The sequence below is a fragment of the Martes martes genome, assembly GCF_963455335.1.
Source record: "Martes martes genome assembly, chromosome: 15".
NCBI classification, from domain to species: Eukaryota; Metazoa; Chordata; class Mammalia; order Carnivora; family Mustelidae; genus Martes; species Martes martes.
In genome coordinates, this window is record NC_137903.1 from 37,722,749 (window position 1) to 37,748,153 (window position 25,405).

The following is a 25,405-nucleotide window of genomic DNA, read 5'->3' on the forward strand; positions in this document are numbered from 1 at the left end:
AGAGCACGATGGTACGCCAGCCCGTGACACAGAAAATGACTGTGTTTCACCAAAGGACGGCTCAGAGCTGCTCAACTGCACTTGTGGACGAGGTTCCAGGAAGTGGAGTCTGCCTGTGTCCTTCCTTTCCTCTCTCACGCATCCAGTACTGTGTCTGGATCAAGGAAAAGCCCCCACGTGCCCCAGAGCCTGCCACACGGCAGCCGTGTTGTGCGGAGCAGACCGCAGGGCGAATCGGCAGGGGACATGCTTGCAAAGGCGGCAGGCAGTGGCCGCAGCACAAGTCACGGGATGCGGGGTCCAGGGGACATGTGTGGAGCCTCCCCACTCTGCAGCAGGGACAGCCAGATCCCTTCACCAGGACCGCCCAGACCCCCTGGTCGCTGCTCCCCGAGAGTGCCCACCACAGCATTGAGCCCAAGATGGATGATGTGAGTCACGGTCTCCATGTAGGTGAGCTGGAAACCCCCCCACGGCCCCACAGTCTGTCCCCTGGGGCCTCACTCCAAGGGGCACGGCTCCCATCCCCGCAGGGGCAGGAGAATCTTTGCGGTGTTGCTGGTCACGGGTCATCTTCCATTAGCGGGATCTCTGTGAAAGGACAGACAGTTACTAACTCAGCTGCAAGCATCGGGGATTAAAAGCTTGATTACAATATCAATGATTCCTGGTGTCAGGGAAAGAAAATGTTAAGTTCTACACTTACCGGTTAATAATCACAGAAACCACTCCTCTGGTGGAAAATCTTACACCTAGCTCATGAAAAATGAAATGTTGAAAGACTTGAACCATGTGCCCTTAGGAGTCAAGTCAGATGAAAGGCAGGATGTGGGAACACAGGGACAGCGGGCATGCAGGAGAGAAGCCATCTCTGGGCAGCTATAGCCACCGGCGGGACGGGTGCTCCTGCATGCACTGTGTGCTGTATGCCTCCCCAGGGACTCAGCTGGGTCTCTCTCTTCCCCATGAACTGCGAGCGGCCAAGCACACGTGCCTGTTAGCTCCCGCCTGCTGAGAGCGCCCTGCGTGTACAAGGCTTCTCCGGGGCCGCCCTACCGTACACACCCATCCCCTGCTCGTGTGCATGGTGACTGTCTCTGAGCGCCCCCAGAGCCCCGTCCAAAGCAGGAACAGGGAAGGATGCATCCCGCTTCTCGTGGAGACTATGAAACCAATAACTGGCCCCTGCAGCCCTCCCACTCTGATGGCAGGGACACACGCAGGGAGATCGACAAGCAGCGGCTCAGGCTGCAGAGAGGCCTGGCGCTGGCGGGGCCAACACTCACCATCTGCAATGTCGATGCCTGGACTGCTAGACGCCATCTCTCCTGTCGTGCCAGCCCCCGTGTCCACGCTGTCAGGGTGCGTGCCCCCCAAGCACACAGAAGGTGAATACAGACTCTGGAGCAGCTCGGAGGAGGCTGAGCCGCTGTCACAGGCTTCTGACCCCCCCGTGCCCATGTCCATGTCCCCTGAGCCGGGGTATGCTGGGGGGCTCTGGTCGTCCACTGGCAAGGGGCAGCCCTGGCCCACGGAGGCCAGGTACCCTGGGCCTGACGCCCTCACACCTCCGTTCACAGCCTCATCGTAGGATGGAAGCATGACAGGCACGCCGTCCACCACCACAAAGTCCGGGTCACTGCTGGAGCTCCGTGGGGGCCCCCTGTGTGAAGGAAAGCAGTGTCCACGGATCAGACAGCTTGCCCCTGGATGGAGACCACCAGTGCCCCCCGTGCCCCTGACGCCACAGAGCCCACATGGAGCTCCTGTGGAAGGACCAGCCTCCTTCCTGGGCCCCTTCTGGCCCACGGCCGCGCTCTGCCCCGTGGCCACACTTGGCCTGCAGTGTCCTCCTCGGTCTCGGGCCCCTGCGCCCCCTTGGGATTCCTCCTTCCCATCTCTGGCCTCCATCTACTGGGCCCCCACAGGGCCCCTTGAGGAGCCTGCTGGGCACAGAAGACGCCACAGACAGACAGGAGACCAGGACCCCTTGCCCCACCAGGGAAGGGGCCCCCTGTGCTACTGAGGCCATTTTGCTCACAATTTTAGTCAAAGGGATAAGAGGAAAGCTCCAAGCCTTCCCTCACTGCCTGACCGGTTATGTGGGCCCAGCTCCAACCCCCGACCCAGCAGCTTCCTGATCTGGAGCCACACGGGGCCACCGGCAGGGGCCGTGTTCTCTGTGGGAGCCGGGAGGGTCCCCCACGCGGCTTCAGCTGCTGGCCTCGCCCCTGCATGTCCTGTCACCCCACAAGCCCTGTCTGACCACCTCTCTACACCTCTCTGGTCCCCGTGGGGCCCCAGTGGCTGCAGGCGGCCAGTGGACTGGCTCCTCTGTGGGGCCCCCGCGCAAGCGCTGCTGCCAGGTCTAGACCAACCGGGAAAGAAGATAGGCAGCCGGCAGGCAGAACCTTGTCGCAGAGTGCTGGCGGCAGGGGCTCCAAAGCCCAGGGAAATGCCGTGTCTGGACCCAGTACTGAGGGAGGGCAGCACCAGGCCCAAGTCTGCAGAAACCTGGGGTGCACTTCCAGAGAGTGAGAAGCAAGGCCCACGCTCCTGGGAAAAAAGGCGGGGATGAAAGACGAGCTCGCCGCCAGCCCTCGAGAGCCGCTGGCTCTTGTCTTCGTGCCCAGGACGAGCCAGTCCCCTTCCTCCATGGCACACCCTGTCCACAGCCCCCACAGCGCTCAGCCCCTCCGTGCGCTGGCCGAGCATCTCTCCAGGGTCCACACCCGTGCGCCTGAGGAGGAGTCTGTCCTGGGCTTGATCCGAGGAACGTGGTCTTCTACCCGGACAGCTGAGCGTGGCTTTTCCCAAACCAGGGAGTACGCTAAGACAGAGATGCTCACGTGGAAGAGTCTGGGGTCACTTTACAGACCCCTTGTGGAGCGCGTGCCCCGAAGCCCCTCTCAGGGACGAAGAGCAGGAATGACTGTCCCAGACTTCCCTGGAGGCAAGCGAGGGAGGTGATTCGTCAGAGAGACTCCTTCTCCACTATCAGTGCCCCCTTTGATGGGTGGCAAGCACAGCTCTGGGGGTGACAGTGTCCCATGCGCGAAGACAGATGGTTTCTGGAAGTGCGAGTTCCCCAGGGGGAGGCCAGCAAGGGCGCAGGAGCCCCAAGACGCTCAGGACTCCGTGGAGGGAGGTAGCTGAAGGCGGCTGGTGTCGGGGAGGGTGGCCAGGGCACTGCCGTCTGCCTCCAGATGGCTACACACTCATTGCTGGCTCTCCTGCAACGTCTCCTCCCAGGAACGAGGCCGGCAAGTAGCCGTGGTGACGGACGGCCCTGTTGTTGCGGAGGAGCTGGTGTACTTGTTTCCCGGTGAGCTGCTCTTCTGTGATGGCCACAGGGACAACAGAGGCATGAGCCCCAAGCCTCTCCATACATGGGCGGGGGAAGGACTAGCGGGTCCTGCCCCCTCCCCCATGCCTCACCCAGAACCAGGTCACCCTCCGGAGACTTCCAGACAGGCTGTTCTTGAATCTCTGCTGCATCACACATCTTCACTGCATCTCCTAATTAGGTCCATGACTTTATCCTTCCTGTGGGCCACGTGCGCATCGGGGGGATGGGAATGGGGTCCCGGGGGGCCCTGCATAATGGCAGCCCCGACTCTGTGCACCCCTTCACCATACCCCACAGCTCCTGGGGTTCACAGGGAGGTGGGAGAGAGGGAGGCGAGTCCCATCCAGCCCGTGTGGCCCCAGACACCTGCTCCCAGCTCTCCCCCATCTGCCTGGCCTGACCCTGGACCCTCTGCTCTCACCATCACCACCCCCACACCCCCCGCCCCGAGGCGCCAGAGCCCAACACTCACCTGGTGGGGAAATGGGCCTTGAACTTGGTCTGGAACATCCTGGCCAGGATGACGAGCAGCAGCACCAGCAGCACGCTGGTTGCGGTGAATGCCACGATCTTCCATGTGGTCAGGAGGGTCTCATGGGCACTGGGCCACGTTTGCTCTGCCAGGGAGAGAACAGAGCGGTGTGTGAGCCCTCGGGACTGGGGTGGCCATGTGTCCCCATGCTGGATGATCTGGGAAGCGACATGCTTATCACATGCATCTGGGGGCTCCCTGCATCCAGAGGCCATGGCCCACGCTCCTTCAGCACTGTGACCTCTGCTGGTGCCCACGGACCCTCAGGGGTGCATTCCCCCACGGGGCTGAGAGCTGGCGCCCAGCCGGAAACACTCCTGCCTCTCTGGTGGGGGAGGGTGAGTCCGTCTCCCCAGGGAAGTGAGCTTGCAATGCACCCCAGAAAGGTTGAAGAAAGGGTCAGAGGGATACAGGGTGAGCGTGCCATGGCCCTCACCCCCCACCGCCTCTGGCCATCAGCACACCTGCAAGAGGGGCAGCTGACTGCTTTCCAAGGCAGTTCCGACCCCCGGGGACCAGGCCGCCCTATCTGCCCCCTACCATCCTCCCTTGCTGTCGCCGCCTCCGAACACATCATGCTCGGACTCGCATTGCCATCCAAGGGCCTCCAAGGGCCCCATGTCATGAGGCGCTGCCCCCACAGACAAAGGCCATCACTACTGTTGCGGCAGGACACGCTGGGGCGAATGGGCAGGGGTGGGTGTGCGGGACGCGGTGGGAGGCTGGGTGCCTGTCTCTGTCTCCCACTCACTACCCTGAACTCCTGGGTCCAGTGATTCATTATGCGCCAAGAAGCAATGTTTCCAAGAGTCCTGGGCGTTCATCTGTGAGACCAGGTGTTCCCTGAGATGCCATCCTCTGGGTTGTGACACATGTCCTCACACAGGAGAGGATGGCTGGGTCGGGTCACACAGGAGAGAATGGCTGAGGTCCCTGCCCCCGGGAGGGACAGGCTGGGGGCAGACATAGGCTGCTATCCCTCCTCCCCAGGGACAGGCACACACGGAGAGGGGTCTCTGCACCATGTCCCTGACCCTGGCACTGGAGGGGGCACATGGCCGGTGGCCACTGAGCGCGGTGTGGGCCAGGTGGTCCATGCTTACCTGACTGGATGCAGTAGACCTGGTAGGAGGGGAACCACTGCCCGTACTGGCAGGTGATGTACTTGTAGTCGCTGGTGAGGCTGTAGCCGGCATCGCAAGAAAACTCCACCACAGTCCCGTGGCTGTAGCGCTCACAGGGCCGCGGGTGGCAGACGAAATCACCATGACTCACTGTTGGAGGCAGCGGGCACACTGGGGTGACAGGGAGAAGAGCAGTGTCAGCACCATGGCCCACCCATTGGCCGGTCAGGACGCACATGCAGCAGGAAGGGGCATCTGGACTTGCGCCACCAGACCTGCGACCTGTCCCCCATCGGGTCACGGGGAACCTGCTAAACACGCTGAGCACAGGCGGCCGGCGCTGGCCCCTGGTAAAGCAGAGGGTCGTCTCCCACAGCGGAGAGCATGCGTGTCTCGGGGATGGCATCGAGCAACTGTGTTAATGACACGTGTCACCTGCCCAAAAGTCAGGTTGGTGAGATTAGTATATTTACAGATGAACCCCATACTGATGGGAGCAGCAAGCCCCAGCCTACTCCTCTGCTGCGGCCATCATGGGGGCTATCCACCTCTGTGGGTGTCCCCATCCCGATCCCCACAGGCCCTGCAGGGGGCGCAGCTCAACCCTGCTGGCTGCATGCAGACCCCGGGTTGGCCCCTGCGAGACAGCAGGTGGTGTGGGAGGAGCCTGGGTCTGGGCTTGGCTCACACACGTTACACACCCTCTCCCCGCCCTGATACTCTTCCCTGTACAGTGAAAGCTTATCCTACCCTCCACGATTTACGTTTTTTCTGACTCTTCTATTTTCCATTTTAGGGAAAAGAAAACGTCATTTTCAGTTTCTTCTCAGGACTCAGAGCTGCCAATCTGCTTAAACATCCCCAGGAGACACAGCACAGACTCTATGGTGGCCTGCTTCACATCTACATCCATGGAAGCCCACCACCCAGCCCATGGGAGCCCCCACATGCAGGCCATGTGTACAGGGAGCCCCGGGGCCCACCAGAAAGATGGGTCTCCGGGCACAGAGCCTCTCGCAGGCGTGGGGGTGAGAGGCCCCTTCACGCTCTCCTCCAGGCCTGCAAACAACGGGCAGTGAGATCTGCCAGGCTCTTGGCGGAGATGGGGAAGCAGGAGCTCACGAGACCCTGCCTGGCTGCTGAGTGGCCTCTCACCGCTGAGCCTTCGTGTCCTCACCTATAGGACAGGAGAGTCTGGAGCTGTTCTGACATCATGTGAGTGGGCAGCCAGGGCCAGCCAGGACCCGAGAAGCTAGAGAGAGGAACGCCCGCGGGGACTGCTTACACGCTGACAGAGAGCGGCAGGCCCCCCCGCAGTGCAGACACATGTGGTGGTCCTGCTGCTGGGTCCCCAGGGGAGGCTGGAACCGGCCTGCAAAGGCCGGAGCCTAGGGAGACTCAGACACCACCCGGGATGCCCCAGGGCACAGGGGTTGGGACCCCATGGCCAACCTCCCCACTGGCCCAGCCTGCAGGCTCTGAGCGGGGGCCTGGGAGAGGCAGCCTGCAGGGCAGTGCAGGTCCAGGTTGGGGCCTGAGGTTGCAGGGGCCAGCAGGCAGGGTCAGGAACACCGTCCCGACTTGGAGGCGGAGGAGTGAAGGCCGCCTTCCCAGAGCTGCCCAGGGGAACATCCACATCTGTGGTGAGACCAGCCTAACTGGGACCTCCAGCTGCGTCCCCCCTCCACAGCCCAGAACCCCTAGAATACTGTGCCCAGGGGAGGCCCTTTCCATGGTTAGGGACACATGGGCCCATGGGATTCTTTCCCAGCAGGCACTCCAAGCAAGTTCCAAAGCCACTAGGATTGGAAACTATCAGAATGTTCCCTAGGCCCAAGGAGCCATGGTCATGGGAGGACTTCCTGGCCTTGGCCTCAAGGACAAAGGACTGTCCCTATCACTGCATCAACCCCAACGCACAGGGTCCCACAATGTGTTACAGAATGACGAAGCTGAACAGATGAACCATCCAGCAGGGAAACCGAGGCAGTGTGGCGCAAAAAAGCAAGGGTGTGGACATTCCCAGAGTTGTGTGCAAATCACAGCTCTGAGCTGACAAGCTCTGGCATGCTGGGCAGCTCCTCTGAGTTTTTTGGGTTTTAGCTTCATCACCCATGTAATGAGGAGAACGACTGATTCCTCACTCCTCGGGTGCCCATGAGGACTGGCAGGAGCACGGAAGCAGCAAGACACAAATGCCCGGAGTGGCCCAGCTGGGCACCACCAGGTCCTGATGTAGCCGGGACACCCTCCCCCGCCCCACCGGCATGCACGTACTCTGACGCGTGTCATAGCTGTATCTGCTCTGAGGCCACGTATGAACCACCCCCTGGCAAAGGCCTCAGTCCCGACACCAGCGGCAGGTGCAGACGCACGCACCCTGAAAAGGAAGTGTTTCCCTTCACAGCTTGCAGCATCTCTGACAATCATGCCTGAGTAACCATGAGCTTTGGGGCAAGGAAGCCCCCCATCTGTGTGCTGTCAGGAGCCAAGATGGACAACGGAAGCATTAATTATAATCCAGCCAGCTGCGGGCCCTTCCTCTCCGTCCCCCTGAGAGGCAGACGTGTCCACATGGACAGGCAGCACCCCCCACAGGGGCCTCATGCATATGGCAACCTTTGCAAACCACCCAGTTTCCTGGAAACCCCACTGGTCAAAGAGCAACCACAGGCCCAGAGCTCCTGCTGGTCCATCCGCCAGGACTCAGAGCCCACAGTGGCGGGAACAGAGACTCTTCAGGAAGGTAGCTTCCCTCCATGTCTCGTACAGCTCCAGAAATCATGAGCTACAGGCAAGGACTTTGTGAGCCTTAAGATCAGGACATCAGGTGGTTACAGGCTCTGCTGAGACAGCCGACACAGCACCCCTGTGTCACCGCTCTGCCCCCTGCTTTACACAGAGCTGCAGAGTGTCCTGCTCCCCACACTTAGTCTCTCGTGTGCAAGCCTGGGGAAGAGGAGCAAGGGCTCGGGAAGGGGCTCTTCGGTCGTGCGAGAGAAGCCGGCCTCACCCGCCCTGTAAATGAGCTGAGAGAAGTCAGTCTCCTTTCTGCACAAACACACAGCATCTCAATGAACCCAGAAAAAGCCAGGGTGAGGGTTTAAGCCCAGGGAGCTTCGGGTTCAGCATCTCCCACCTGCCCAGCATGACCAGCAGTACCTCCCATCCCTGGAACAACCCTGAACACCACACATTTCCAGTGCCCCTCGAATCACCCCCTCCCCCCACCTGCAGCTCCTGTCGCAGGACCAGCCCCGTCTACCCGCAGGCACAATACCTGGAGACCAGAGGGGCAAGAGAGTCAGGCTGGGCCGGGCTCAGGAAAAGAGTTGCTCTAACGGCGTCCTCACCCCCTGGGGGGAGAGGGTGACACCCATGAGCGGTCGTGACCCCAGCCCAGCAGAGGGGTTCCCATCAGGTACGAACGTGGTCCTGTCTGTGCTCCCAGCCACAGGGTGAAGCTCCTGGGGGCTGTGGGGGGAGGAAAACACTTGCCAGGGCCTGGGTCCCCCAAATTCCTCCTGGTCCACCTTGGGCCTGGGAAAGAAGCGTCCACACTATTGACTGCTGCCTTGGGAGGGATGTGCCCTGAGGTGGGTTTTCTCCCTGTTCCTGGGCAAGAACACCCCTCCTGTAAGGAGCCTTCTGCAGATACAGGGGCTGCCTGGCTTGCAGGGACCTGCGGCACTTGCAGGCCTGACGGACTGAAGGCAGCTCCTCGCCCCCAGCAATCCCTCTGGGAGATGAACAGCGCCAGCCTCGCCAGAGCTGGGGCCTCCTTGTGACACAGTCGGCTGGCCTCCCTCCGTCCTGATGGGGCCACAGAGCCACACCCCAGCCCCATCCTGGCTTCAAACTCTCCAGCCTCTGGGCATCCCTGCAGGACCCCAGCCTGTCTTGTGTGAGCTGCTTGCAGCCTCAGGGGAGATGGCCAGGCGGGCCCCAGGGTCAGGCAGCCTGGCAAAATGAAGCCCAGAGGAAAGCCTGACATGGGTCTAGGTGGAAACAGTGACATCTCACCTCTCGTCTTGTTCCGCACCGTCAGCACCTGGCATCCACTCTGGCGCAGACATGGGCCCAACCATACCACACAACCCACACATTAGAGTTTCTGAACAAAGGACCGTTTCACATTTTTGTCTTGACTATACTCTTTCACTCATTTCTTAATTCATTTGTTCAGCACCACATTTTTGGATAACCGCTGAAACTAGACACTACGTTGGTCCCCATCCTCCTAGGGCTCACCAAACACAGAGAATAAGTAACCAAGGGACTATTTCCATGGCAGGTAAAGCTCCCTCCCCATCCACGGAACAGAATGTCCCAACCTCACAGACCCTCCTGTAGGGGTTCAATATCCAGGGTGGGAAGACTTCCAACATGCAGCCCGGGCCAGCTCGCTTGCCTCGAGGGGGTGGGCCAGGGAACTGTGGCCATGCACACAGAGAAACAGAAAATCCCCAAAGCTCGGGTCCCACGATGAGGCTGGCCCAAGGGAGATGCACGAGGGGGTGAATAGGGCCAGCCACGAGGAGGAGGAGCAGGAGAGACAGGCTGTGGGTGGACCGAGCCCGCCAGGAGGTCCATGTGTCCCAGTCCCTTGTATGGATGATGTGGGGACCCTGGGCCAAGGGTGCCCAGAGAGCAGGTAATGCATCACTTCTGGGTCTGTGAGGAGTGTCCCTGGGGGAGACTCGTGTCTGAGCTACAGATTGAGGTGGCCCCTCCCGGTGTGGGGGCATCATCATTGTGCAGAAGGCCCAAACAGAATGGAGCAGAACTGCAAAGGGGGAGGAACTTGCTTTTTCTGTACAGCCTCTCCTGCATCCTTGGACGCTGGGGCCGCTGGTGCTCCGCCTCCAGACTTGGGACTGAATCACAGCAGGGGCACACCAGGACCTCGGGCTCACAGATGGCACGTTGGTGCCTCCCAGGACGTCCTGGCTGCCGTGATCTCTCGCACGTACGTGCACGTGCGCACACACACATACGGTAGATTATACGCACTATGACCACAGATGTGTACATGGTACGTGCATATGCACATCTGTTCCAGGGTCACGGGCACAGTACGAACATATGCACAGGGGTTACGTATATACCGTATACACACACGCGCGCGCACACACACACTCTAGGATTCAACATGTGTACAGGAGGCACACATGCATGGACGGTATCCACATACCGTGTGTGTGTCTGTGTAGTGATTACGTGTATGTACACAGTAGGCACACACACTAGGATTCCACGCATCACATACACGAACACAATCATGGATACACACAGTAGTGCACATTTGTACGCACCCTGCTGGGCCTGCTTCTCTGCAGAGCCCTGACACCACAGTTCTGCCACATGAGTCTCCAGCCACACCCCAACTCCGAAGGTCAGATTCGCTCCAGCAAATGGAGATAGGAAACCGCCAGGGCCCCCCTGAAGACTCAGCTGTTGTCTCCCCATTGTGCCCCAGAATTGCAGGCAGGCCTGGAGCTCCTTCCCCTGGGGCAGTCGGACAGCCAGGAGAAGCTGCCGTCAGTGAAGCCTGACCACCACCTTGGCTGCGACGTAGCCCAGGTGAGAGGTGCTCTTGGTGCAGGATGCCTGGGAGAGAGCAGGCTACAGGGGAGCAGCTAGTCTCCACCATGGCCCATGGGCCCACAGCCCAATGCAGGCACCCTGACCATGTGCTTCTAATACACAACACGAGGAACCAATGAGAAATGGCTGTAGCAATCTGACCTTCAAGTTGACCTTGTTGTAACATCCAAGAGTGTTTTCCATTTCTATTAAAATACAATTTTAATACCGTCATATCTAATCATCTAAAGGAGAACTTTAACAGGTTTTTGTTTTTCTGTTTTCTCTATAACCCATGTTTATCAAGTATCGTACAGTGATCGGTCTATATTGTGTTAGAAAACAGAAACCAAACTGCTCAGTGTGGGCAAATGAGCAGCTTGGGCACCTTCATCACCGCACAACGAACATGAAATGCCCACAGAGCAGGGAGGAGCTGGTTACAGGTACTGCTGGGAGGAAAGTCTTGGCAGAGGGCCAGGCGCAGGACAGGGCCAGTGGGGGCAGGGGGAGTGGCAGGAATGGTGGCCCCGGGTCCAGAGAGGAGGTGGAGGGGTGGCCAGGAATGGGCACCCCTGAGAGAGATGGCCCACTGGGAGCAGGGTCAGTAGCACTGAGGCTGTCGTGTGGCTCAGGCCACACCCAGGTGAGGAAGGAGGGGGCCTGACCCAGGACTGGGGCAGTGACCGTGAGGAGCGCAGGATGGGACAGACGTCAGTCTGTTTCCACAACAGGACTGTGGAGTGTTGGAGTCTCGTACCGAGGGTGTCTCCCTGATTTCTGACATTCCCTGCCTGATAGTGGAGCTACTTGCCAAGAGGGGCTGTCCTGGTGGGTTTGCTCATTGCTGGAAAGGGGGCACCAAGGTCCCGCTTTGCCCAGGCTTGTTTCAGCTAAGGGGAGAGTGTCCATGTGGGATGGGGCAGCCGTGGAGAGCGTCTGCGGCTCACCTGAAGCTCTGGACTCAGAGCACAGAAATAAAACCACAGCATGGGGCAAACTCCCCTGAGGAGGGAGGGTCCCGGTCCAAATGCTGGAATCAGTCGGGGGCACAAGAGTGGCTGAGTGGATGGCTGTGTCACTGGAGCCAAGGAAGGAGAGCACTTTGGGGAGGAGGGTGGCTCCCAGCAAGTGAGAAAGCTAGGAGCAGAAAAGCAACACCTGACTTGGCCTCACAGAGCCCCTGGGACCTCAGCAGAGGGGATGCTGTTTAGGACTGAGCTGAGGAGGTGACACGGGTGGGTGCGGACGGTGCTCAGCGGTCCCAGATGCCAGTGCTCCTGACACGGGGATGAGACAGGGGAATTGGGTGGAAGGAAGCTCCCAAGGGAACAGACTGGCCCTCATAGGTATCCAGGGGGGAACACAGCAGAGCTATGGGTGGGCTGGCGGTGGCGGGCCAGTCCCTACAGAGGACTGAGAGGGAGACCACCTGCAGGGGAGGCCTGGTCTGACACTCTGGTCGCCCGCCTCAGTCCTCAGCCACGGACCTCTCTCTGGGTGACAGAGGAGGACAAGCCCGTGGAGTCTGCGCCTCGCGAACACAGAGCATGCCGTGGGGATGGAAGCACATGGGGTTCTATAGCCTGTGGCCGCTAACTATTCTGGGCGTCGCCCCGGAGCTGGGACAGGTACATTGACCCGTGCATTAGTTCTCGTCCTTTGGGAGCCAAGAGCTGCCCACCAGGACCACCCGCCTGCGGAGTGGGTGTTGGGGGGCTGCTTGCCTCAAACTACCAGCTTGTCACCAGGGTCAAAGCCACCCGGTGGCTGGGTCCCTGTCAGTGGAACATGAACTGATGTGACAAATGCTACGTCCAGGCTGAGCCACGAAATGGGCTGAGCCTCGGGCTGACCACAGCAGAGACGACTCCCAGGGGTCCCAAGAGTTGAGCCCCTGCAGCCCAAGTGACCAGTCCACGTGCACAAACGCCACCACGTGAAAATCCACTTCCACTCTGCTGGGGCCACGGAACATCTCTGGGGACACACTCCCATCAACGGCCCATCAGCAATCGCCCACCTGCCATCTGCACTGCACGTGGTCCTTGTCTCCATGTCTCTGAGCTACATGTCAGCGGTTCCTCCATCCTGCCGGCATGTGGCATCACCAGAGAGCATGGCTCGGTGAGTCCCAACTAGGTCCTGGGCTCGGCAAGGTTCTCGGGGCTCCAGGCGAGTCTGAGGGGGGATCCAATGCGAGGGTGCAGCCTCAGATGCTGCAAGAAGGCCCCATGCCCCATGGCTGGCTGGCGGCAGCCAGAAGAGCCGGTGTGACAATGAGGTGGCCGTGGTGGCTGGTGGGTCTTCACCTTCCCCCCAGACCCGTGCTTCCAGCTACAGTACCCAGACCACCAGCTTGGGGCTCAGCCGGAAGCCCATGGGAACACATCGGCTCAGCGCCACCTGGTGGGGGTCCCAGGCAAGTCAGACCGTCCTGACACCCGGACCCTGCTGCCCCAGACCTGGAGGAAACTGTGGCAAGTTCGCTCTGCACAGGGCTGGGGTGTGTGGGGTCGCGGGGGAAAAGCCGGCAGCTCTGAGAGGCCAGCGCCAATCATCTCGAGGCACCAAGCATGCCGTCTGAGCGGCGGCTTCAGGAGCAGGGGTCGCAGGCTGTGCTCAGACACACACAGCATCACCGCCTTGGCCATCAGTGGCCGGCAGCCTTCCAATAAAGAAAACTCCCTCTGCTCTGCATTTGGGTCACAATTCCAGGAAGCTGGACAGAAGACCCCCAGGCCTAAGCCCTAGCTGTTTCCAAAGGGATGCCTGAAACTTTGCCTTTCGCTCAGGGAAAAGTCAGTGAACGTCCTGGAGCATGCCGTATTTTCCACTTCTGTTTTGCTGTAACAGGAAGGCCAATACATGTGTCCACTGAGGAAGCAAATGGCGGTGACGAGGCTGGGGCTCTGCTTTTCCACAGTCTGCAGGGAGCCTGGCGTCTGCCTGCTCCGGGCCGAGTTGACAGATAGGTGAGGATCAGTACTGCACAGCTGCCCTGGGCTGGGAGGGGGCATCAGCTCCATGTCATTGTGGGGCTGCCACACTGGGGGAGGGAGACAAAGAAACACAGCACCCAGGCAGAGCGAGGACAGGTGTGCGGCTTTGTGGTGGCTGGAGTGTGAGGCGGGCAGGGGCTGAGACACAGGGCCGCTGCGGGGAGCACTGGAAGGGCGCAGGGTGCACATGGTGTCTCTGCGCTCCTCGGCCGCAGGGATCACTGATGGCGACTTTGGGGCTCTGACGAGGCTGCTCTTCCATCTCTGCAGTGACGGAGCTCCGAGGGCCTTCACTGCCGCAGGGGAGACACAAAGCAAGAGAGATCCATGTGTCGGCCTCCTCGCGTCTGCAAACCTTTTCCGAAAGAGAGATCCCCTCTGGCCGGAGACCCCGCTGGAACTGGGGCAACTTCTCTAAAAGGGGAAGCCGGCAGAGGTACAGGATGAAGAGGAGCGTGCCTGCAGGCGTGGGTCTGCTCTGCCCCTGTGGGCAGTCAGCCAACCCTCCCATCATCAGACCCCACCCTGGTCAACGCAGCCGGGGTGTCAGGGCTGTGTTCAGATTCTCCTTCCACGACAAAACTAGCCTACTGAGTATTCTGACCCTCAAACTTCCATCCCATCGGTGCCTTCTCATTCTTGCTACTTAGAAATCCTCATGGATGAGAAGTAAGTGCTTGCATGGTGCGCTTGCGAGCATGGGCATGGCTCTACATTACATGCAGAAAATAAATCGCCACGTCTTCCGCTGACAAAGATGCTTCGAAGGTTTCCATGGTGTGTCCCAGCCACTGGGCCATTCTGCAAGAAGTGCCCTGTGCTCCTAGCACCAGAACCAATCTGGGAATTGCTGGCCGAGACGCTGTGGGCAGGAGAGGACACAAAGGAGCAGCTGGCCAGCAGCCTGTTGACAGAGCAGGGGCCAGGGTGTAGAGCGCGGGACTGCTGGGGATCCAGGATGGCCCACAGCCGCTCCATGCCCAGGTTCAAATCCTGACCAGACACGAGCCACCACATGGCGTCCGCCTCCCCTTGTCCTGAGCCAGCGTGCCCACCACCCATGACACAGAAATGGTACCATCTGTGTAGTAGGATCTGTACAAATGAGAAAGGACACCTGGGCCTTGGATGGCTACTGTGACCATTCATCACGAGATGGGCAGTGAGGTCAAACGTAAGCAGGAAGCGCAACCACAACCCCACAGGTACCCACCCTGAGGGACGCTGACCTCACGGACCCTGAGGGCTGCATGCACACCGTCCCACCTAATCCCAATGACACCCATGCACGGCGGGTTCCTTGTGGCCTCACTTGCACAGATAAGGGAAGGAGGGCTCAGCAGGGTGAGGTCATTTGCCCAAGGTCACTCAACAAATAAACCACCAAGCTAGGATCTGACCTTAAATGAGGTTATTCTGGAGCCTCACTCCCTCCTGAGTCCTGCATGGGGGTCTCACGTGTGCCCCAAGGAAGGGCATGTAGGCCACCTAAGGGTAGATGTCTGAGCAGCAATTTCTTTATCTGCTGGGCTGTGCGGGGGCAGATCAGAGGTTGAAAGAGACAGAGGAAGAGGAGGTGGGGGAGCCCCCTTGCCTCCAGGGGCACAGAGGGTGCTGTGCACTGGGCCCAAGGGGACACAAGCCTCGGGCAGTGTTGAGGACAGGGTCCCAAGGAGGCTGGTCAATGGGCTGGGGACACCTTGAAGAAAACCTTTCCAAACTGGAAGCAGGTGGAGGGGAGACAGAGGGTGTCTGTTTCCTCCTAAGCCAAAGGGAGAACATGAGCTGCAGGTTAAACTGCATCCCTTAAAAAAAACATGCTGAAGTCCTAAGTCCAGGCACCTGTGAGCATGACCTCCTTTGGAAACTCATCTTGTGTGCTGCGGATGAAATCAGATAATGGGGAGGTCCTCCTGCAGGAGGGGCAGCCCTCATTCCAGAGTGACTGGTGTCCCTGCGGGAAGGGCAGACTGCAGCTCTGGGAGGACGAGTGAGGGACGCGGAGGCCATGCTGGGAGCCGGATGAGGCAGGGAGGGGTCCCAACCTGGGTCTCAGAGGGAACATGGCACTGTGAACTCTTCCCAGATTTCCAGTCTCCAGAAGGGCGAGGACATCTGACCCTGCTGTGTAAGTCACCCGTACACAGTGCTTTGTGGGCCTCAGGAGAGGAACACAAGCTGTGCTGGGCCTGCAACCGAGGTTGAGTCCCCAGGTCCCCAGGAAAGCAGCCCTCCAGACCAGGAGGGTTTCCTGGCTCACATCAGCATCCTTGCAAAACAACAAGACACTGAGATTTCCTCAAAGGGCACTAAACCAGCTGCGTGCCCCACAGTGGCCAGGCTACAGGGGACAGGAGCAGGGCAACCAGGGAGTGGATTCCCAGGCCTCCAGCCCTCCCTGGGCTGTGTCAGCAGAAACCAGGCTGGGGAGCACTGCCTCTACGGACAAGACAGAGTCACCCAGAGTCAACACAAAGGGCCGGTGTCCTGATAATGTCAGGCACAGCGTAGCCAGGTCCCCTGATGCTCCTCAGCTGGGGTAGGCTACGGAATTCTGGGCTGCCATGCTTCCTAGAAAATCACTTTACTTCCTGAGCCAAAACAATATCCCCCGGGATAAGGTATTTGTGGTAGGAAAACACAGATGGAGGTTCACTTGTGATTGCCTTTGTTCAAACTCCAGTGACTGCCCCTTCTCGGCACCTCTCCCCGCGTGAGGAAGACAAGTGCTGGAAACCGCATTAGAATCTCATCCATCAGGACGCACTGGCCAGAACGTAAGCCAGGCCCCCGGGAGAAGAATGAGCTCTCACTGCCACAGAAAGCTGGGTGCAATTTAGAGTCAGGCACCATCTTTTTGCAAGAACAAAACCAAGAACAATGAGAATTGCTCTTCCTGCACAAAATGAGGAAGTGACTATGAACGCAGGCAAGACAGTGACAGGTTCTACAGAAACAATGAATGATTCGAAACCCTGAGATACACGCAGAAAGGTAGGACAGGTTGACCAGCCTGTCCCCCAAATGTCTAATTACTGGGGGAAACGCAGGGCCCTCTGGCAACCATCTGTGAAGAAAAGCGGGGGGGAGTGGCCCCCAAACCACCCCTCAGGATACCCGGATGTTCCCAGTGCTGCCACTGCCACCTGCTGGGGGGTTTATGGCCTTCTGTGCTGCACCTGACTGCCAGAGGTTTTCCTACCATGAAATACAAGCCACGGAACTTCACAGACAGCAGAGAAAGAAACTCTGCCTGGAGCAGCAGCGAATGGGGAGATATTCTGGAGTTTGGGGACACACAGCGAGATTTTCCCATTTGTCCCAGGATGAAATTTCTGAGCATGACATGGTCACTCCCTCAGAGCGACCGGCGGCTCAGACCCAGGGCACAGCTTTGTGGCTGTGAGTCCCACACTCCTTTCAGTGACTGGACATATGAACAGCACAACAGAAAAACCTCAGCTCCCACGTCTGCAAGCTTCTCCAAATTCAGAGGCGGTTATAAGGCAGAGCAAGAATCATCTTGGTGACAGCCACAAGCCCGCCCTGGCCTCAGTTCTTTGGAAGGTGTGGGATTCAGACCTGTTGAGAAGCGTGAGCCCCAGAAGACACTGGCATGCCAGGCTCCCGCCATGGATGCGTGGCCTTGCAGCAGAATGCTGGCCACTGGTCCCTCCTGGCACCCCACACGTGGGGCCTCATCAGACCCACAGCACCAGCAAGGAGGGTGTCCAGTGTCTGATTTGCTCACTGGCCAGGGATGCACCCTCAGCCCCGAGCCCTGCATCCAAGACTTTCCCCATGAAGACGTGAATGAGGGGCCTGGCTTCAGAACCCATCCCCACAGGCCGGGCTACCTGTAGGTGGGAGCCGAGGGAGGGAGGGCTGCAGCTGGATGGGACCCCATCCCTGGGGTAGTTCAAGTCCTCCTTGGTGTTCTTTGGTTCCTATTGGGCGGAGAAGCCACTCCAGGGTTCGGCTGGCTTTGCTGGCCTTTCCTGGTGCCTCTGACTTCCACGTAAATCTCTTTACTCGAATGAGGTGGGAAACCAGCTCTCAGAGTCCAGGAATGCTGTGGCACCCATGGCCACCTGTTCCTACCGAGGCTGGAAGGCAGGCAAGGTGCTGCGAGGGGCCTCCAGCAGCTCAGGCTGTGAGGTGCGCGGGGCTGCCAGGCCAGGGGCCATGCAGCTCCAGGGAAAGGAGCCCAAGAAGGAGACACAGGGGAGCCCAGGGACCCGGTCCTCCTGGAGGAACCAGGACCAGGCCTTCTGGCTCTGAGTACAGAAAGACCAGTGTTTCTGGATTCAGTGTAGAAGGGGAAACAGCTAACGAGGGTTCTCGATGCCACAGCAGGGTCGGCTCCTGAGCGGGGAAGAGCGTGACCGGAAAGGAAAGGGGCTGCAGCAGCCGAAGTACTTGCTGCAAGAGAGAGGAAACATGAGCACAGTGACCCCGGGAAATGCTGGAGCGCCCCTGCGATCGCCCGGTGGGGACGTGAGAGCTGAGTGGGACATGTACCAAGATGACTGACAGCTGCTTGCAAACAGTGAGCAAGACTGCTTGTGTTCTGCATTTCCTCCTGAGAGGAAGGCCGTGGTGGGATCACGCTGCACCTGGCACAGGCACTTCTGATACCAGCAAACGGGATGGCACAAGGGGCTAAGGTAAGCGCCGCGGAGCCTCGCACATTCTCAGTCCCCACGCCGCTCCCACGGGCTCCGCGAGCCGAGGTTATCTGCTCAAGGGCGGCGAGAGCCCCAGCCAGCCTCTTTTCCAGGCTAGGACGCACGTTTGTCTTCGCAGAACATGGACGAGTCTTGTGTTTGAGAGTAAGACCTAAAAATGCTGTCAGACTTCCATCTAGGCCGGGTTCCTAACGAGGACTTTAAGTTAACCTTATCTGCTCACACTCTGGCAGGCTGGCAGCCGAGGACACGGGCTGAGATGGCCGGTGACTTCGCTCTCTGGCCTCAAGGTCCTTGGGAGGCGGAACGAGAGGAGCGACGCACACTTTACCGCAGCAAGCTCTTCCTGCGAGTAAACCCAAAGTGGAAGCGCGGCGTGTGGATGCAGGGACACAGTCCAGTCCGGCAGCTGCTTCCTGGGGAGCCCCCAGACCTCGGGGTGTCCAGGCGGGAGGCTAGAGCCTGAGCCCGTGTTACCTGGCCACATGGAAACCTTTTACACGCGGGAGAGAACACAAGAGAAGGGTGCAGGCAGGCGAGCAGATAAAGCAGAAACCCTGTGTCTTCCCTTGAGCCAAAGCCCCACTGCTGCACTGGGGAGAAAAGAGAGAAAAAAGGCACACACTACTCTTCTTCCTCTTCTGATTCCATTTCACACCGAATGCAGGGGTGGCTGGGTCAGGGGTGAGTCTGGAGGGAGCTGGAGAGCCCAGGGGAGGCTCATGGGGACCACGGAACCACACGGTTGGCCAAACGCGTGTGTTCTGAGCGGTGGGAGGTCTGTGCAGGTCCCTGCTGGTGTCACTCCAGCTGAGGGGAGTGCAGGTCCCGCGGGCTTCAGAGCACCCCAGCCGCTGCGCCACAGCCCTCCCGGGAAGGAGGGAGGGAAGGCGGAAGAACACTCCAGCACCATCACCTGCCCTGTGGCTTGGGCCAAATCACAGTGTATATCTTCCCTCCTCTGAAACCTCCTCCAGGAAGGAGATCCAGGGTGCCGGGAACAGCAGTGAACAGAGAAGCCAGCACAGAGCTGCGGAGGGAGTACCGCTGGGGAGTGAGTCCCGGCTGCTCCCATGGGCTCCCAGACCTGTTTCTCTGGGCAGAGAGCGAGTAAGAATGCCTGGAGTGGCTCCGAGGCCGAACAAAGATGTGGAGTGACATGGCTGGTGCCAAGATGACCCTCAGCAGACACGGTTCCCTTCCCAGTGATGTAGGCCCAGGGCTGATGGGTGTGGGCACAGGAATTCTGGGGCACTCACTGGAGGAGACCCTCCTCACACCCTGTCCCTTTGCAGCCTCCCTAGAGCAGTGCACTCTGGGTAGGAGCAGAGTCACATAGTGTGGAATCGGGAAGGAGCCTGGGGACCACCCCCACCAAGTCAGGTCCCTTTGCATGGGAGGAGGGGACTCGGGGAGTGAGGCTTAGAACCCAGAGCCTGACCTCTAGCAGACACGCTGGATCCTAGAAGTGCCTGGAGGGGCTGTGGTCTCAGAGCGCACGTGGGCAGGACCCCCTGTGAGCCGGTGACCTTGGGCAAGCTTGGAGGCCACTGGAGCCTGCTTCCACTCTGCCGGGCGGCTCCATGCCTCTCACTGTGCTTGTCAGGATGAGTGACTGCGTATTAACTGCACCTCCGCAGCTCCGGGCATAGCACAGGCATCCGAGGCCGGCAGAGGGAACCAAGGACGTTCGGTTGCCTGAGCTCCTGCTGGTGCCAGGGAGGAATGCAGGTGGCTCAGGAGCCACGCTGCCCAAAGGAAAGGGAGTACTGGAGGCTGCCCTCCCTGATGCAGAGTGCAGGGGAGGAAGAACAGGACAGAGAGCCATGAGGGCCCCACGAGAGGGACTCGCACACCTGCTGGGCCTGGGCCACGGCCACTCAGTTCTGTCCATGCTGCTTCATTTCTGCGAAGGAGGCACTGGGGCATGTCGGGTTGGGGAGAAAGTCTCCCCGGAGACGTCTGAGGCATCCCCAACTCCGAATTCCATGACTAATGGTCCAGACTCAGCACCAGTCAATCCCGCGGTGACTCAGTCCCACCAGTCCTGTTGAGCTACTTAAAACCCAGGGCAGGAGAGTGTCCAGGTAATGAAGGGACACAGTTCTGCACTTTCTGGGGATCGCGTGCAGGAGAGCAGAGAAAGCTGATGCTCCCCAGCTTGTTGGTCTGGTGGGGGTGGCAAGAGGGGCACCAGCCCCACGCGGAGACAATCCCAACTGGTTGGCGGGTAACACAATGACACACGACCGCATCCCAGATGAACCCTTCATGTGCTCCGATTTTTCCTCGTGTAAGATGGAAGGACACAGGCCCAGGGGGGCTGGAATGGCCTGAGTGTATCCCGGACCTCAAGGAGCCCTCAGGCTGCCCTGAGCAGGGCAGGTCCCATGTGACAAGACCCGTACTTCCTGCTGCATGTCTCCTGCCCCCTTCGTGGGTTCGCTCCACAGCTGCGAGGTGCTTCCCGCCAGGGAAAGTGCACGGGGTCCTCTGGGACCTGAGGGGGTTGGACAATGCCTCCGCGTCCACACTAGCTTTCAGCGTTGATCCTAAACCGGAACATTTCCAGGGATTTCACATTCGGCTAAACAGAGTTTTTCGGACTCTTGTTTTTGTTCTTTCTCTGGAGAAGGCTATGGACCCACACAGGCCCCTAGGTGCTGGCGGGTTCTCAGGAAATCGAAATGCACATTCCCTGTAATCAGGTCTGAAACCGGCCGGTAAAAGGCGGAAACCAACGCTGGCATCCTCAGCTGTGGGACTGGTTGGATGTAAAAACTCCGATGTCCAGCTTCTAACGAGGTCCAGCTTGCCTGCTCCTGGGAAAATGCCTGTGGAGGAGGTCTGCATGGGGATCCCCTGGCCCAGTCATGGCAAGTGGAGTGACTGCATCCCTATTTGGGAAAAGCAAGCACAAGAACCCCCAGGCCCCCCACCTTCCTGGATGGATGCCTGTGTTCCCGCCTCCTCCTTCCTTTTGTGGAGTCTATGACACAACGTTACACCGGTTGTGCAACATAGGGGCTGGATGTCTACACACACCGCACAATGGCCACCACAGTGAGCCTGGCAACCAGAGTTTCTTAGAGTCCACATTTAAGTGAAATCATGTGGTATTTGTCTTTGCCTGACACTTAGTATACCCTCTGGTCCATCCAAGCCATTCCAAGTGCCAAAATCTCATTCCTAATTTGACAGTTCACCAATGTCCCACTGTATACACACACACCATGACTTCTTCATCCACTCATCACTTGACAGACACTTGGGCTCATCCGTATCTTGGCTGTTCTGGATAATGTTGCTACAAACATGGGGTGCATGCTTCCCTTCGCATAGATTTTCATTTGCTTTGGGTAAATGCCCAGCAGTGTGATTCCTGGATCATAGGGTAGTTCTACTTCCAACTTTTTTGAGGAGCTTCCATGCTGTTTTCCAGAGTGGCTGCACCAGCTTGCATGCCGACCAACTGTACACGAGGGCTCCCCTTGCTCAGCAAGCTTGCCGACACCTATTATCTCTGTGTTGTTCATTTTAGCCACTCAGGCAGGTGTGAGGTGGGATCTCACTGTCATTTTGGTTTTATTTCCCTGATGGTGAGTGATGCTGAGCATCTTCTCGTGTGTCTGTTGGCCCTTTGCTCTGTTTACTAATATTCTGTTGAGTTTTTACGTCTATGTTCCTCAGGGATACTGGCCTGTAACTTTTTCTGCTTGTGGTGTCCTTGTCTGGTTTGGGGATCAGAGTAACGCTAGCCTCACAAAATGAGTTTGGAAGCATTTCCTCCTCTTCAACTTTTAGGAAGACTTTGAGAGGAATAGGTATTAAATCTTCTCTGAATGTTTGGTAGAATTCCCTGGGGAAGCTGTCTTGTCCTGGACTTTGGTTTGCTGGGAGGTTTCAGACTTCTGACTCTATCTCCTTCCTAGTCATCAGCCTATTCAGACTTTCCATTTCTTCCTGATTCGGCTTGGGAAGATTTTAAGTTTCCACGGATTTATTCCTTTCTCCCAGGTTGTCTAACTGGCTTACGTATAATTATTCATAGTGTCTCTTACAAGCCTTTGTATTTCTTATAGTATCAGTTATAACTTTTCTTTCATATATGAGTTTAATTGAGCTCTTTCTCTTTTTCCTCTTGGGGAGTCGACCTAAGGGTCTGTCAGTTTTGTTTGTCACAGAACCTACTCTTGGTTTCACTGATCTTTCTGTTGTCCTTTCAGCCATTTATTTCCTGCCATTTTTTCCTCTCTGATCTTTTAAGATTTATTTATTTGAGAGAGAGAGCACGTGCGCATGCGCACACAAGCAGGGGGAGCAGCAGGCAGGAGGAGAAGCAGGTTCCCTGCTGAGCATGGAGCCTGGTGCAGGGACTTGATCTAAGACCCCAGGATGATGACCTGAGGCTGAAGGCAGACACTTAACTGACTGAGCCACCCAGGCGTCCCCTCCTCTCTGATCTTTATTATTTCCTTCCTTCTACTAACACTGGATATTTGTTTCTTTTCTAGTTCTTCATGCTGTGATGCTAAATTGTTGAGATGCTCCTTGAGGTAGGCCTGTATTGTCATGAAATTCCCACTTAGAACCCCTTTTGCTGTGTCCTGTGGACTTCACCATGGCACATCTCCATTTTCATTTGTCCATGTTTATTTCTCCTATGACCCAGCACTTGTTCAGTCATATATTGTTTACTCCACATATCTGTACTTTTTCCAGATTTCTTCTTGTCCTTGATTTCTAGTTTCCTACCTTTCTGTTCAGAAAAGATGCTTGATAGGGTTTCGGTCTTCCTGTGTTCACTAAAGTTGTTCTGTGGCCCAGCGCGCCACATGTCCCTGAGAAGAATGAGTATCCTGCTATGTTTGGATGGAATAGTCTGTACATACCTGTTAAATCCATCTGGCTTAATGGGTCATTTGAGACTGATGTTTCCTGATTCACTTTCTGTCCTTTCCTTATAACCACCCACTAACGTAAATGGGATGTTATAGCCCCTTGCTATTATTGTATCAGCTGGATCAACTTCTCCCCTTGGATCTTTTAATGTTTCTTTACATATTTAGGTGCTCCTGTGTTGGGTACAAATACATTTATAAATGCTCCATCTTCTTGCTGAATTGGCACCTTTATCATTCTGTAGTACGGGAGTAAAGGATGTTTCACTGTCCTTTGTTACAGTCTTTGTCTCCAAGTCTCTGATAGAAATGTTGCTACCCCAGTTTTCTCACTCACTTCCACGTGCATGGGATGACTTCTTCTGCCCTTCCTTTCAGTCCCTGTCCTGACTTCTGAAGGGAGTCCTCTGTAGGCAGCAGAGACATGAGTCTCCTCCTTTAATCCATTAACCCACTCCCTGGCTTTTGTTTGGAGAATTCAGTCCATTCACATTTAAGGTAATTACTGATAGGTATGTACTTACTGCTATTTTGTGGTTTTCTGGCTGTTGTTTCTCCCTGTTCCTTTCTTTTCTTTCTCTCTTCCCTTGTGGTTTGAGAACTTTCTCAAGTGCTATGTTCAGATCCCACTCTCTTTTGTCTATTTACTATACATTTTTGCTTTATGGTCACCCTCAGGTTCACATACATGTACCTATATTTACCTCAGTGCATCTTAAGTTCATAGCAACATAAATTTGAATGCACTCCAGAACAGGATATTTTTATGTTGTCACCTTTTGTATTGTTTTATTTATGTATCTGTTAACTAACTAATGTAGTTACAGTTAATTTTGTTACTTTTGTCTTTTAACTTTCAAAGTAGCTTTATAAGTGATTAATCCACTACCTTTACTATGTATTTATCCTTTCAAGTAAGGTTTTTACCTTCAAATTTTTTTGTTATTAATTAGTGCCATTTCTTTTCAGTTTAACCATTTCTTGTAAGGCCAGTTTAGTAGGGATGAATTCCTTTAGTTTCTGTTTGTCTAGAAAACTGTTCATCACCCTTTTCATTCTGAATCACAACCTTACAGGGTAGAGTATTCTTGGTTGGTCGTTTTCTCCCTTCAGCACTTTGAATATGTCCTGCTGTTCCCTTCTGCCTTGCAAAGTTTCTGAGAAATCTGCTGATAGTCCATGGGTTTCCCTTGCACATAATAAGCTGTTTCTCTCTTGCTGCTTTTAAGATTCTCTCTTTACCCTTTGACATTTTAATTATAATGTGTCTTCATGTGGGAGCTCTTTCGATTTATCTAATTTGGCACTCCCTGGGTTTCTTGGATGTGGATGTCTCTTTCCTTCTCAGATGAAGGAAATTTGGGGCTGCAAATTTTTTTTCTGCAAATAATTTTTCTCTTCCCCACCTTCTCCTTCTGGGATGCTTATAATGTGGATGTTATTCCATGTGATGTCCCAGAGATCCCTTATGTTATCTACATTTGTAAAGCCTCTTTTTTCTTTTTGCTGCACTGTCTGGGGGAGTTCTACTGCTTCTGTGTCTTCTGTTCTTCTGCTTATCGGCTGTTGAGCCCCTCTAATATATTTCTCAGTTTAGTTCTTGTATCCTTGAGCTCTGTGACTTCTGTTCGGTACTTTCTTGTTTTCTGTCTCTTTGTTAAAGTTCTCACTGTGTTCATCCATTCTTCTCCTGAGTTTGGTGAGTATCTTTATGACCATTACTTTGAATTCTTTGTCAGAAGGATTACTTAGCCTCGTATCACTAAGGTCTTTTTCTTGAGTCTTCTCTTGCTTTTTCATCTGAAACACATATCTCTGTGTCCTATCTTGCTTAACTCTCTGTGTTTGTTTTTATGGGTAGGTGAAACAGCTACCTCTCTCCATCTTGGAGTGACATTTAGAGGTGATGAAACTTCTGTGTCACCCTGCCCTAGATCTTTGCTGTCTCTTAAACCTCTGTGATTGTTTAAACTGCCTGACCGATTCTTAATAAGTCTCCCCATCGAAGGTATGCCAAGACCTGTCAGTAGGAATCTCACTTAGTACATTGCTTTTGGCTGACTGGTAGCCAGACCCTCAGGCAGCAGCTTTTAAAGTCTGCAAATATATACAGTCCTGTGGGCCACAATCATAACCCTTGCTGGTCTCTAGACCAGGAGATGTGGGGGGTCCCCTGGATGACACTGCAAATCTTGATCCTTCCTAGATTTCATTCCATCTTTT

The 25,405-nt window shown here is 56.5% G+C and overlaps 1 protein-coding gene across 1 annotated transcript in view; it reads right to left on the bottom strand.

The window, feature by feature from the left end:
- Positions 1-562: 562 nt before the first annotated feature.
- SUSD4 (sushi domain containing 4) overlaps positions 563-25,405 on the bottom strand; it is a gene marked incomplete at both ends in the record, with an annotated part of 129,638 nt that continues 104,795 nt past the window's right edge. The window contains 4 exons of the mRNA XM_080825171.1: positions 563-591; positions 1,287-1,663; positions 3,822-3,966; positions 4,985-5,176. Of these exons, the coding sequence (XP_080681297.1) occupies positions 563-591; positions 1,287-1,663; positions 3,822-3,966; positions 4,985-5,176 (743 nt within the window). The remainder of the gene's footprint in view (positions 592-1,286; positions 1,664-3,821; positions 3,967-4,984; positions 5,177-25,405) is intronic.